Here is a 14,520-nt window from a genome sequence, read left to right on the forward strand (position 1 = left end):
AATTGAAGATCGTGCAATTATAAAATTCTTTGTAAAAGAAGGTTTAACACCAAAAGAAACATTCATTCGAAGTTCATAAAAGCTTATGGGCACTCTTTTCCTTCATTTTTGACAATTAAGAAATAGGCTGCTGAGTTTAAACATGGCCGTACCAGCCTTGAAGATGATCCACGTGAAGGACGTCCAAAAAGTGTAAAACCAGAAATCATTGATCAAGTGCACGATAATGGTATTGGATTACCGGCGAGTCAAAGTGAGTGAAATTCCTGAGACTATAAGCATTTCAAAAGAACGTGTAGGATATATTTTGCATGAAGAATTGCATATGAAAAAGCTTTGCGCAAGATGGGTACCTTTCTTGCTCACAGCAGATCAAAAATGCACTCACATGAAAATCTGTGAACAGTGTTTGGAGTGTTTTAACAAGAATAAAACTGATTTTGTGAGTCGATTTTTTACTATGGATAAGACTTGGATTCACCATTACACACCATAATCCAAACAGCAGTCGAAACATTGGAAGCCAAAGAAGATAAAGTCGGTTCCATCAGTAGGAAAGGTCATGGCAGGAAAGGTTTTGGGATGCTAAAGGCATTTTGTTTATTAATTATCTTGAAAAGGGCAAAACAATAACGCGGGAATATTATTCCGATCTTTTAACCAGACTACATAAAAAAATTCGTGAGAAATTTTTTTTCTGTAGAAGAAAAAAATCATCTTTCATCAGGACAATGCACCTGCCCACAAAGGTGTTTTGGCATTGGAAAAATTAAAGGATCTGCACTATGAATTATTGGAACATCCACCCTATTTCCCAGATTTGGCTCCCTCTAACTTCTATCTCTTCCCAAAACAAACTCTTCCTTGCTGCTCAGTGTTTTTCTTCGAATCAAGAGGTGATTGCAGCTGTAGAGCGGTATTTTGCAGATCTTACGGAGAACCAGTACATGGTCGGGATAGGCGCTGGAGCATTGCTGGAATAAATGAATTAGTCCTAAGGGAGATTATGCTGAAAAATAAAAATAATTTTGAAACTATAAATCGTTTTTTTCATTGTTAGGCCGAGAACTTTTCAGACCACCCTCGTATTATGCAATTTTTCTCCACCTTAAAAAAAAAAAAAAAAATAAAACATATGGTAAGTGCGGAAAAGGACAAGCAGTTAAGTCAGCAATGATAACAGAGCTATGTTAAAAATAGAAACGATTTTTCAATTTAAATGCTGCCAAACTTTGTTGTAATGAGCATGGAAATAACGAGATCACAGCTATACTTAGCAAAAGGCTAAATGATTTTAATTTATGCACATTCACATACAACTGCTTACTTTTGCACTGTACAAATTTTGGTATTTATGCAAACATTCTTAACTGATTGGGTAGTTCTTAGAATAGACAAAAATGAAAAGAGTGACTCAGCCTTTATAACCATGGGAAGGGTTTATAACCTAATTTTGTCCTTTTGGATCATTCTTCTTACTACCTACCTTTCTAGTGTGTAGCCCTCTATCCTTTGCTTTACCCAAACACTATCACAACTGTAAAATCAGTTAAAAATGAATTCTTTCATTAGAAAGATGTCTATCAAAAGAAAGTCTTTCTCGGTTCATGAAAAGATCAATATTTTTAGACAGTTAGAACACATGGTGCAAAAATGTTGAAGTGTGTTAAAAATTTTCTTTGTCCTCTTCAACAGTATTAACATTGTGGAAAAATAAAGATGTTTACATATCAGATGAAAAACAACAAACAAAACAAAAAAATTTAGAAAGTGCAAGCTTACAAATGTTGATGAAGCATTGTTTTGATGCTTAATTACATAAAGAAGTGCTGGATCAATAGACTGTCTGTTCTTGAAGGCTCAAGTGGAAAATTTTTCTAAACATTTGGACAAGACAATTTTGTATGTAACAATGCCTAGCTGGATTGATTTAAAAATCGACATAACATCGTTATGTTGGTTTTAAAAAAAATAATTGAAATCAATTTTATTAATTAGCATTATCTTCAATTGCAGACAAAGTTTAGTATTAAGTGTGTGGTTTTAAATTATAGACAAACAAATTTTGTTTAATATTAAGTGTATTGTAGTTTATACCATATTCATACAAATATCATTGATTATTATTATTATCTGAGACCTCCGGGAGTCAAGGACTCATTGAGGGAGATGGTAAATTACCCAACCCAGCTATCATACCTTCCCTTAAATTCATTTACATTAGATGCACTCACTACCCCTAAGGGCAAATTATTCCATTCACTCACTCCTCTCTGGGAGAAAAACCTGGCTCTTACCCCTTCCTTGACTGAGAACAACCTTAACTTCCATGGATGCCCCTGTGTTCTCTTCCTACCTTCCATATAATGAGAAATTTCATCATTTGAAATGCTATAACAACCATTCAAAAGTTTATAGACCTTTATCATATCATCCCTCTTTCTCCTGTTAACCAGAGTCTGCAATCCACATACTCGCAATCTGTCCTCATAATCTAAATCTCATAATCCAGATATAATCTTTGTAACTCTTCTTCACCCTTTCCACAGCTTCTTTATCCCCTTGGAAACCGGTAGACCAAATCTGCGCACAGTAATCCAGGTGTGGTCTTATCAAAGCCTTATAAAGAGGCAAAATTACTACCTTATCTTTACATGTCAAGGTTCGCTTCAACATAGCAATTATCCTCTGAGTTGTATTTGCAACTTTTGCTATGTGACCTTTGAACTTTAAATTCTTATCCACCAAGATTACCTCTTCAGTTTCTTGTAGCATAAAACCGCTAATATAATATGCTGTTGGAACTCTAATCACGGCAAAGTGCATAACTTTACACTTACTAACACTAAACAGACAGCCATTTAAGTTTGTTCAGATTTTCAGTCTATTCAAATCATCAGCAAACAATTGCAAATCTGATGATAGACCCTGCTTGATGTCATTAATGTATAGATTGAACAATAATGGCCCAAGGACTGAATCCTGAGGTATACCACTGGTTACCTTAAATCTGGCAGATTCACCCCCACTGTATACCACTTTTTGATATCTGTCTGTTAACCATCCTCTGATCCAAGTCAATAGATAATATTCCAATTCCATATTCTCCAGTTTACGCAACAGCCTATCATGTGGTATCCTATCAAATGCCTTAGAAAAATCCATCATTATCATAGTGTATCCATTCCCTTTATCCAACTTGGCCGTAACATTGTTATAAAATATGAGCAAATTGCTAAAACATGACCTTCCTTTAGTAAACCCATGCTATTCCCTGCAGAGTATAGAATGCTTGTCTACCCATTTCTGTATGCGAGTTCTTACCAACTACTCTAAAATCTTCACTACCACACCAGAGATACTAATAGGTCAGTAGTTAGACACATCAGTTTTTGTACCAGCCTTGTGCAATGGAACTATTATACATTCCTTCCATTCCTGTGGTATCATTCCTGAGCTGAGACTCAAGTTATACAAAAGTGTGAAAGGCCTAGCTAATTCAGCTTTAGCAAATGGGCTGATATTCCGTCTGTCCCTATTGACAAATTCTTATCCAGGTTATGCAACAACTCTTCAACCTCATTTTCATGAACCTCTAACTCTTTGTCCAATGTAGCAATAGCACTGTGCACCATGCTACATACACTTGGCTGATATATCTTAGCAAAGTGAGCACTTATTAACTGAACAATCCCCTTAGCTTCCGAAACTCATGTAACATCTGCATTCAATAAAGTTATTCTTCCACATTTATTCTTTCTTTTGCTTGCGACATAACGATAAAATTCTTTTGGATTGCCATTAGCTTGCTTGCATTTCTTTTCATACTCTGTTTTAGTTTTTCTCACAATACTTGTTACATTTATGGCCTGAGCTTTATATATTTCATAACTCCTCTCACTCTTATTCTCACGATATTCTTTCCACATCATCTTCTGGTGGATCTCTTGCATAACAAGGCTGCACATCCATTTCACTCCCAACCTATTTATTCTTTGAACACTAGGGATACATTGATACACCACTTCATTTAAGCACGTTTTCAAAGATACCCATGCATTGCTGACATTTTTTCCATTCAGTAACTGATACCATGGGACCAAAGGTAGTATTCTTCTAAGTCGATCATAATTTCCAGCTTTGTAGTTCAGCATGTAGCCTGTTTCAATTGGAGCATCAATACAAGTAGATACTTACCAAGAAAGAATAGCACGATCACTGTCACCGATTGGTGGTAAAATAGCCATATTCTTGACAGAGATCCCTTCTGACGCTATGAGCAAATCCAACACTATTTGACCTCAAGTTCCTTCTTTCACATGCTGCTTGAGAAAGTTGTCTCGCAACAATTCATTAAATTCCTGTTCTTTCTTATCATGAGATTTCTCTTCTACCTAATCAATGTTTGGAAAATTAAATTCACCAACAATGATCATTCGCTTGGTATCCATAAGGCTAAATTGGCGATGCATTTCTACGTCCCCTACAACTGAGTCGCGAGGTCTGTAGCAACATCACACCATATATTTCATTCTGTTAAACTCCACTTCACACCAGATAGACTCAAACTCAGCGCTACATAGGACATTGTTACCTTGTATTTCTACCCAAACTGGACTTAAGTCATCGTATATAATTAGTAACACTCCTCCTCCTCTCCTATCTCTTCTGTCATTCCTAAAAATAGTGTATCCGTTACACTCCATCACACTTAACATATCTTATTCTAATAGCCAGGTTTCATTAATGCCAACAATCTTAGGCCACATCATATTCGATAAAGCAACAAACTCAACCCCTTTCTTTCTAATGCTCCTCCTGGCATTTGGGTATAGACATAATAAATTACGACCTAGCCTATTCTTATAATTAGATGTTTGGTGGGTGCTTAAGGCTCAAAGCTGTATAACTGGGAGGAGACCTCCAGATAGCCTTTAAAGGAATGTGAACCGACCAGGGCTTCTGACCGAATTACCAATCTTCACCTTCTCGTGGTGCACCCTGTTGGGAATCTACCTGGATACTGAACGAACGATGATGGGCTAGAAAATTGGGATTTAGCTGACCAAATTGTATTCTAATTGGCTTAAAACAAAATACGAAATGATGGTACAACATGACAAAATTTCATGCCGGCTGGGGAGTCACCTGGTTAAACAAGGCCCCCGTTGTTTTCATCAGAGACAGTGCAAACAGCGAAAAGTCAGCTACTGGAACAAATCTCAAAACACACCCCACTCAACATCACCAGAATTAAAGATGGGTAGTATCAACATAAGAAATCTGAATGGCAAAGAAATGGAGCTAGCTGAGGAATTAGATAAGTACCAGATCGACATAATAGGGGTGACTGAAAAAAAAAAGACAAAAACTGGTGAGATCTTTCTAAGCAATAAATACAAAATGTTATATTGAGTAAATCACAATCAAGGAAAAGAAGTAGCCATATTATTCAACACTAAATACGAGGCTAATCTTCTTGATGGCAGGCAGTCGCAAGTAGAGTGATGTGGGCAAATATGAAAATCTGGAACTGGACAATGAGACTTATTTGTGCCTATGGTCCCACAAAAGGTTCTACTAAGGTAGAAGTGGAGGAATTTTTTCAGGCTTTAGAGAAAGCAACTGACACAATGAAAAAGGAAAAGTTGGTCCTTGTTGAGGATCTAAATAGCAGAGTAGGAAATGATTGTCAGACATACAAAAATATTTTGGGAAAATTTGGAGAAAAGAGCAAAGCTAATAATAATGGCAAATACTTGTTGGATTTCTGCTCAGGACATGGACTGGTTATTACTAACACCATGTTCCAACATAAAAATGTGCAAAAATTCACATGGAGAGAAGAGGCAAGGAATAAGAAAAGTCTCATTGACTATGTTATTGTTGACAGTGATGTTTTCTCCTTGGTGCAGGACACCAGAGTGTACAGAGGATTTGAAATTGGAAGCGATCACTATTTAGTCTTGAGCAGGATAAAATTAAATTTCATATTGAAAAGAATAACATGTAAGAAAGTTTTAAAGCGAATAAAGTTGAGCAGCTCTCAGATGTGAACTGTAGACTAAAATACACAAAGATTATTGAAGAAAAAATGAAAGAGTTTGAGAACAGGAATCAAACCGTGGAGATTCAGTGGCAAGGCTTGAAGAAAACCTTGATTGATTCAGCCAGAGAGGCATGTGGTGAAGTTGTCTGCAAGGATAGAAAAATTAGAACTCCATTGTGGACACAGGAAGTTAAAGAGGCAGCGAAGAAAAAGAAGAAAGTATATCAAAAGTTCCTGGCAAATAAGTCAGTTTGTTCTCTAAGAGAATACAGAGAAAAATGTAAGAAAGCTAAGCACTGTGTAAAACTAGCTAAACATGACTTTTGTTTGTTTCGCAGGAACTTAGAAAATAAATATCAAGAAGGTGGCAAAATATTATGGAGGTTGTTGAAGAAGCTTAGAAATAGAGGAAAGAGTGCTGTAAAACGAGTTAGAGATGATAAAGGTAACATGACAACAGGAGAAAAAGATATCCTTGAAGTATGGAGTAATTACTTCGAAAAATTGCTAAATGAAACAAGCAGTGATAGCACAGTGGTAAAAAACACTCAACAGGCATATAGTCAGGAATATGTATCCATACTTGAAGTAGAAAAAGCTATCAAAGGCTTGAAATGTGGAAAGGCAGCAGAAGTAGATGATATTCGACCAGAAATGCTGAAGTATGATGGTATAAAAGTCTTACAGTGGCTGCACTGCATAGTTGAGAAGGGGTGGACAGAGGGATGAAATCCCAATGATTGGAGTACAGCACTCATAGTACCCATATATAAAAAGGGAAATAAAACTGAATGTGAGAATTACAGAGGTATTTCCCTACTGAGTGTTCCTGGCAATATTTATGCAAGTATACTTGAAAAACGATTGAGAAGAATTGTGGAAGAAAAGCTTGGTGAAGAACAAGCTGGATTCAGGCCAAATAGAGGCTGTCAGGATCAGATCTTCACTTAACGACAAATAGTTGAGAAAGCATGGGAATATAACAAAGATCTGTATTTAAGTTTTGTCGATCTGGAAAAGTCATATGACAAGGTGCCAAGAGAGAAGCTATTCAATACGCTACAGTTATATGGTGTCAATGGGGCATTATATCAAGTAATACTTAAGTCTTTATATGAGTTGTAAGTCAGCAGTTGGAATTGAAGGAAGTACAGGAAGATGGTTTAATGTTAAATCTGGTGTGAGACAAGGATGTACATTATCCCCTCTGTTATTCATTATCTATATGGATCGCATTATGAAGGAAAGTGGTATTAAACATGACATCAAGATTGGAGATGTTAAAGTCAGCTCTTTGCTTTATGTGGACGATTTATTTGTAGCGGATTTATTTATACTTCTAAATAAATCCGCTACAAGTCTGCAAGATTCTCTGACTAAATTGAATAACTGTTGTAATAGATATGGTATGAAGATCAGCAATAAAATGACGAAGACAATGAAAATAGGCAGAATCGTTGAAAATGTCAACTGCTTTGTGAACGGAGAACCTGTGGAAAAAGTAAAACATTTCAGCTACTTAGGCACGATTTTTAGTGAAGATAGTAAATTAAATATGGATAGAATCAACAAAGCTGGTATGATAGGAAGTCAACTGAATAAATTCATATGCAATAAGAGAGAAATTAGTCTGAACACTAAATTAGCTGTATACAAGACAGTGTTCAAACCAGTTTTAACTTATGGATCTGAGAGTTGGGTCAGAAGTAAAACACTTGATCAAAGACTAGGGACCACAGATATGAGAGTCCCGAGGCAGATTAGAGGCGTGAACAGATGGCATCAATGGCAATATCATATTAAAAACGAGGATATAGTAAAGAACTTAACATTGTCAGCATCCAGGAATGCGTGAGCAGAGCTAATCTCAGGTGGTATGGTCACTTAAACAGAATGGGCGAGGAAAGATTAGCTAAACAAGTGTTCTCTGCCAGGTTGACTGGAAAACGACCCAGAGGAAGACCAAGATATAGGTGGATTGATATGGTAAAAAGTGCCTTGGACAATAGAAATATAAGATCTGATAATGTTGGAGTCTTGACAAGTAACAGACTGATTTGGAGGAAAACTGTAGATAGAAAGTTAGTAATGATGTAAATTTTTCATGTAGTACTATCATATCCTGTACACCCCTTGAGAGTACATGGCAGGAATTTGATGATGATGATTTATTTGGTCTTGTTCCAGAATTTTCTTTTTTCGTCCCCCAGACATACTTAAAAGGTCCAAACCCAAAGCATATTTTTCCACTCCTTCACCACATGCATAACTATGTTCAAAGGCATTCATATCTTTATCACGTTTGCATACCATAGCTGAACTTTCACACACATTTTCCCATTCCTGCCTTGATGATCTAGTTTTCCTGACTCTCTTCATTGGGTCTCATACCAAGAAGCAATTTCTCCAGGTTTCTCATGCCAAATGAATTCAAGTGCAGGCCATCATTCTTATACAAATCTTTTCTGCCATCAAACACACCCCACAAAAAACTCACATCCATATCTTCTACATAGCCTTCACGTGAAATCATTTGATATCATCGCCCTCTTTCTTAACTCAGTATCTAGGTAGTAATCCTACAATTTTTACTCTTTCACATTTCTTTCTCACTTCTTCCAACAGACCTTTCATATCTTCTTTCATACTATGTTTGTTACCACTTAAATTATTAGTACCTACCAACACTACCATTTCTTTTTTGGTTTTCAATTACATTTGTCATATTTTTAATTTTTGCTCCTGGGAAACTAGAAGTGGTGACTCCCTCAACAAGTGCAAATTTTAAAATTCAGTCGCCATACCATATTACCTCTTTTTTCTTAGATATTAACTGACTTACCTTGTTGTTATTAATATTTTGATTTCCATGTTCAGTATTTTCCTGCCTATTCATGTTCTCATCCTTTTTCATATTCTGTCAAAGTTTAGACAAATGTTTTTCCACCTTTTCCAATTCCCTGGTCAATTTCCTAATAATTTCTTTTAACCAAGCTATTTCTAATGTCAACATATCCTCAGATAATTATCATCACTGCAGCAGTGCTTTTGTTCAGGACAAATGTTCTCCTCAGTAGCAACAACTTCAGTTTTAGTCACTGCCTTGTTACGATGAGTTTTTGGAGCCATTTTTAAGAGTAGTAAAAACTAATAATATTTCTGAAATTATGTTATAAAATGCTTTCATACAATAACTACACTAAAAAACTACAATAATATACTAAAAAATACACAATTAAATCTAAGAAAACACTTAATAAATCAACAAAAATTACAAATCTTTCAGGAGCTCTCTGACAGTATGTCTTTTCACCTGCTAGCCCCGACACCAGATTTTATGTATTTTAGGTATCTAGACATGAAATTATATATTTTTTCTCTCTAATATATCTCTTTGAAGACTATTCTCAAGTTATTGAGAATTTAAAAATAAAACAGGAGGTGGACTTAACTCATCACTGATAATAGTGAGTAATAATTATAACGAGAAAATTGTGTCCTGTGGTACTCAATCAAGTTTGACTGTAGATGATTTAAACAAAAGTTAAAATAATGTAAATGTACTGCTTAAGAGAATCTTAATTATATTTTCATGCTAGAAACTATCCATTCTAAAAATTCAGGAAAACTTACAGTGACAACACGTTGCTGTGTCATAACATTTTGTGCTGTTCCAGGCTGAAGAAGCTGTGCTGCTAATGCTGCTGATGGTGTCATTACTTTTACTTGAGCTGTTGTTTGTTGAGAATTTGATTTTGTTTGTGCAATCTGTAAAATATTAAAACAAAGAAAATAGAAAACATATTCCATTATGAGAAGACCTTACTTCATAATCAATCATCCCACAAAATATTTACCTCTATGAAAATACTTTCAATTCAAATGAGAAAATTCTTTGTTTTAACAAAGACCTGTTCAGGAAATCAAGACCATGATAAATTAATTACAGATTCCAGTGAGCAAAAAATAAAGATTTAAAAAAAAAAACTCCATTACCTAGATTACCATACTTGTTAGCAAGGAGGTTATTATTATACTGTAAATAATGAGGTGGGGAAGCTTTAAAAATCAAACAAAACAATAACTGACATACAGTCTAAAAGTATCTGAAGGAATACCTTACCAAATGACTCAAAGATATTAAAATGAAAAGCCTCTCTCTATATTTTTTCTCCTTACTTACTGAAATGCAACCAGTAAGGACTTATTTTGAATACTTCTGCTCAAAATAAGTCTTGAAGATTTATTTTGTTCCCAGTTTTTCTTTTCTTTTTCTTTTTTTAACAAAACAAAACAGATTAAGATAAATATTTTGACATACATAAAAATTCCTCTTGAATCTTCATATAATCAGTGATACATAAAGGAAAGATAACAAAAACTAATTCTGCAGAACAAAAGAAAGTAATTCAGGATTGCAGGTTTATTCTCCAAATACATGTACAAAATAATAAAATAGTACTGTCAATTCTCTTCTGATAACTACAAGGAAGACTATAGACATATCTATAACCCTCAAAATGACTATAGACATTTCAAAATGCAATTATATCAGGGCCCAAATATGATCAAACTATAGGTTTCTCACTCTTTTTTTGCATATGTGTACAAATCCCAACATACTAATAATTAAGATTTCTGTTCAACCTTACTTATTATAATTCTTTCAAGGTTACACAATGGTTAGCATTCATTGTGAAGAATTTATGAGACAACACACACGTATTGGAGTAACGTAAAGTAACACTCAACCTCTATATTGAGCTCATCATAAGGAAAACATATGCACAGGACACTAAACAAAAGATGAATCTAAATACTCTATTAATTGTTTACCTTAGGCTGACCTCTGGTGAAAAAATAATATTTTTTTAAAATACATATATAAGCATAATAATATACAGATGATAAAAAAATTTAAATACATAAAAATAAAAAAGTTTTATAGCAGAACTACATTAAACACATTTCTACAGTCCTCTTATATTAAGGTTTTCTTGTGTTAAGGTTCTGTCATAATGTTCTTAATTACTTATTATTAACTATATCAGGATATAACCATAAAACTAAATTAGAATAGGAAAATTAAGTATTCTTAGTGTGTGTGGTTGCTGTCACGTGCTACATGTGGTTGATATCAAATGCTGCTTGATGTTGAAATTAGGCATGCAAGGAATGATGGCACCTAATTTGCACAAATTAGTTGCCCAAATTAATTTGAAATAGCTTTCTACGTCTAGTAGTCCAAATGATTAGAACCTCCAAGTATTAGTATTTAAGAACATGAATGGGTACAGTCTTTTCAACCTCTATACACAGTTCAAATGTACAATTGGCTGGTTACTTCCTTTTGCATGTAGAGTTATTATTAACAAAAAGATATCAGTAGCAGTGACATGCATGGTGTGCTAGGTTAATATGAAGGCCCTTTTATGTGTTACTCTCAAACAGCGCAGCACTTTTATTTATTTTTTGCAAATTTTAAATGTCTTGTGAGCAAGTAGTCACCAGCAATTTTATTGCTAAAAAATAAGATTTTTTTTTTTTTAATTCAGGCAATGCTTTGCAAAAATGCTTTAGAGTGCTCTCCACAAGCCTACTGCATTGCTAAGCTTCACTGACAATGTAGTCTTCATTTGGCCATGTGGATTTACTAGGAATGTTTTAAATACAACTTAATAGCCAATTACTCTAAAGCAGTGGGTCTTAACCTTTTTAGTGATCGACACCTAAAAACCACTAAATTTCAAGGCACCCCCTTGAAAAATGTGTTTCTATTTCTTTATTTAGGAAATTACATCTACTGCAAGATAATTTATTTATTGAAAAATAAACACATACATACAAAACAATATCTCAATTTTTAAAGACTATGTTATTGTTGTTTATTCATAATAATACTTTTGAAGCAAGGCTCCTTTTTTGAAGGAGCCACACGTAAGTCATCACTTGCATTTAAGCGATTTCTGGCTTTTGTTTTTATGTGCAAAAATGATGAAAATCACACAGGTAGCTGGTAGCAAATGGTAAAAAAGTATCTGCAATGCTGCCTTTGCCAGCTGTGAACAAGGTTCTAACTGTGTACACCAGAATTGTTCTAAGTCCAGTTTTTCAAATTCCATTTGAATACGTGCATTCGCTCGTATTTCAATAAGATCATCTTTTATCAAATAGCTGTCGTCCATCGAATCTGGGTCAAAATTTAGAAACTTCTCTCACACCCCTGGAAATGCTTTCTCGCACACACCCCAGGTTAAGAACCACTGCTCTAAAGCATGTTTTACCATAGAAAAAGAAAATAATCATGTGCCGTTTACTGACACTTGTCTATCTGCCGCCCCCTTTTTTTTTTCTAAAGAGAAACTCACTCACAATGTCAAAAATATCCAGCACATCATTTCTCCCAACAGCAACATGTTGAACACATTAGCTAATACCATAGCTTCCCCCTCCCCCAATAAAACAGATTATAAAAGTACACCTTTACCTGAACTCTTCCGACAAACTACAATTCCTTATGCCAGGACACTCAGGAAAAGTGATATCAACTCATAAATGATGAAAGTCACCTCTCCAAGTTTTAGCAAAAATAAGCTGCTTTTATCCACTCATCAACAAGATCCTTTCCACCACTGAATTATCAAGATGTCTACAGGATTCCCTACTCTTGAAACACTGGCCTGTCTCAACTAAACTGCCAACATCTACTTGAATGGTCATAAAAAAAAAAAAAAAAAACAGTTGACATTCTTTAGATTTCTGATATAAAGACCACATAATATCAGAAAATACCCTATTTATTCTTCAAACTCCTGAGAGTTTGAAGAATAAGAATCTTTCCATTCCTGCAGAAGAAAGATTCTGTAGGAATGGAAAGAATGTATGGTAACTCACTGCACAAGAGTGGTGCAAAGACCAATGTATCCAACTATCAAACCAATCAGTATCTCAGGAGAGGTGGTGAAGATTTTGGAAAAAATTGGTTAGGGCTCACATTCAGAAATGGATTGACAGCGAATCTCTATTTTGCAATGATCAGCATGGGTTTACTAAGGGAAGGTCATGTTTTAGCAACTGGTTAACATTCTATAATAATGTTACCACTGAACTAGGCAAGTGGAATGGATACACCATGATACTATTGGATTTTGCTAAGGTTTTTGACAGAATAGGGCATGGAAGACTTGCATAAATTGGAGAATATGAGTTTGGATTATAAAATATTAGTGTGGTTAAGAGGATGGCTGACTAACAGATATCAAAAAGTGGTATACAGTGGATGTGAGTGCAAGATTTGAGGTAACTAGTGGTGTACCGCAAGGATCAGTGCTTGGTCCACTGTTATTCAATCTGTACATTAATGATAGTTTGAAGGATTTCGCAAGCGGCATACAGCTATTTGCTGATATGCAGTACTTGCAGAATGATTTGAATAGGCAGGAATTGTGGGCATGGGAAAATCGGTGTCAGTTCATCAGTAAATGTAACGTCATGCACTTTGGCATGATTAGATATCAAATGTCATATTATGTTGGTGGGATTAGGCTAGAAGAAACTGATGAGGCTAGGGATCTTGGAGTGTTAGTTGATAGCAAGTTGAAGTTCAGGGCCATATAGCAAAGATTGCAAATACAACTCAAAAGATAAGTGCAATGCTGAAACGAACATTCACATGTAAAGATAAAGATGTCATTTTGCCTCTTTACAAAGCCTTGATAAGACCTCACTTGGACTATTGTGTGCAGGTCTGATTTCTATGACTGAGACGTACAAACTTTTGAAAGGATCATACAGGATTTCAGTTGATAGAATTTTTCATTTTATGGTGGGTGGGGAAAGGACAAGAAGGCATCCTTGGAAGTTGAGAATGAATGCTGCTAAAAAGGGGATGAAAGCTAGATTTTTCTCTCATAGGGAGGTGCGTGATTTGAATTTATTGCCATTGGATGTGGTGTGTGCAAGCAGTATGTATGAATGAATTCAAGAATAAGTATAGCAAAGTATGGCCTGGTGTGTGTAGTATGTGGCCCCCCCCTCAATGAGTCCCTAACTCCCTGGAGGTTTCTCTTAATAACAATAATAATTCCAAGATAAAATTTTGTATCACTTCTATATGTCTCTACTAGTTTCATATACTTCTTCAGAAGCTCATGAGTCATGGTAAGTTCTTATCTAAAGTTAATAAGGTAGGAAGTTTATGTTTCAAGCATTTAATAAATTTTTTTTCTCAAACTGCAGATACAATATTATACACAGGTTCCATTCCATCTCATAGAATAATTTTCTGCAACTACATATGAACTATTCAAGACTAAACTAGCATTTTACTTCACACAGAACTGTGAAATACTGATGGCAGAACATCTGCTAACAAAGCTTTATCAGAACCTTGGAGACCAAAGACAATTTGAAATTCAATACGCTGCTAAGTGAAAAACAGAAGCGAGACAAGTGCCTACCAACACAGCCAC

General features: G+C 35.1%; 1 protein-coding gene across 2 annotated transcripts in view; it reads right to left on the reverse strand.

Moving 5' to 3' along the window:
- Positions 1 to 14,520, reverse strand: part of LOC150096621 (transcription initiation factor TFIID subunit 4B-like) — a 383,016-nt gene that overhangs the window by 183,868 nt on the left and 184,628 nt on the right. For both annotated transcript variants that reach the window (XM_090407990.1, XM_090407989.1), the window contains one exon: positions 9,683 to 9,817. In XM_090407990.1, coding sequence (XP_090264116.1) covers positions 9,683 to 9,817 — 135 coding nt within the window. The remainder of the gene's footprint in view (positions 1 to 9,682; positions 9,818 to 14,520) is intronic.

Source organism: Typopeltis vanoorti, chromosome 18 (genome assembly GCF_054136105.1).
Source record: "Typopeltis vanoorti isolate ZY-2024b chromosome 18, IOZ_Tvanoo_1.0, whole genome shotgun sequence".
In the NCBI taxonomy this organism is placed as follows: domain Eukaryota; kingdom Metazoa; phylum Arthropoda; class Arachnida; order Uropygi; family Thelyphonidae; genus Typopeltis; species Typopeltis vanoorti.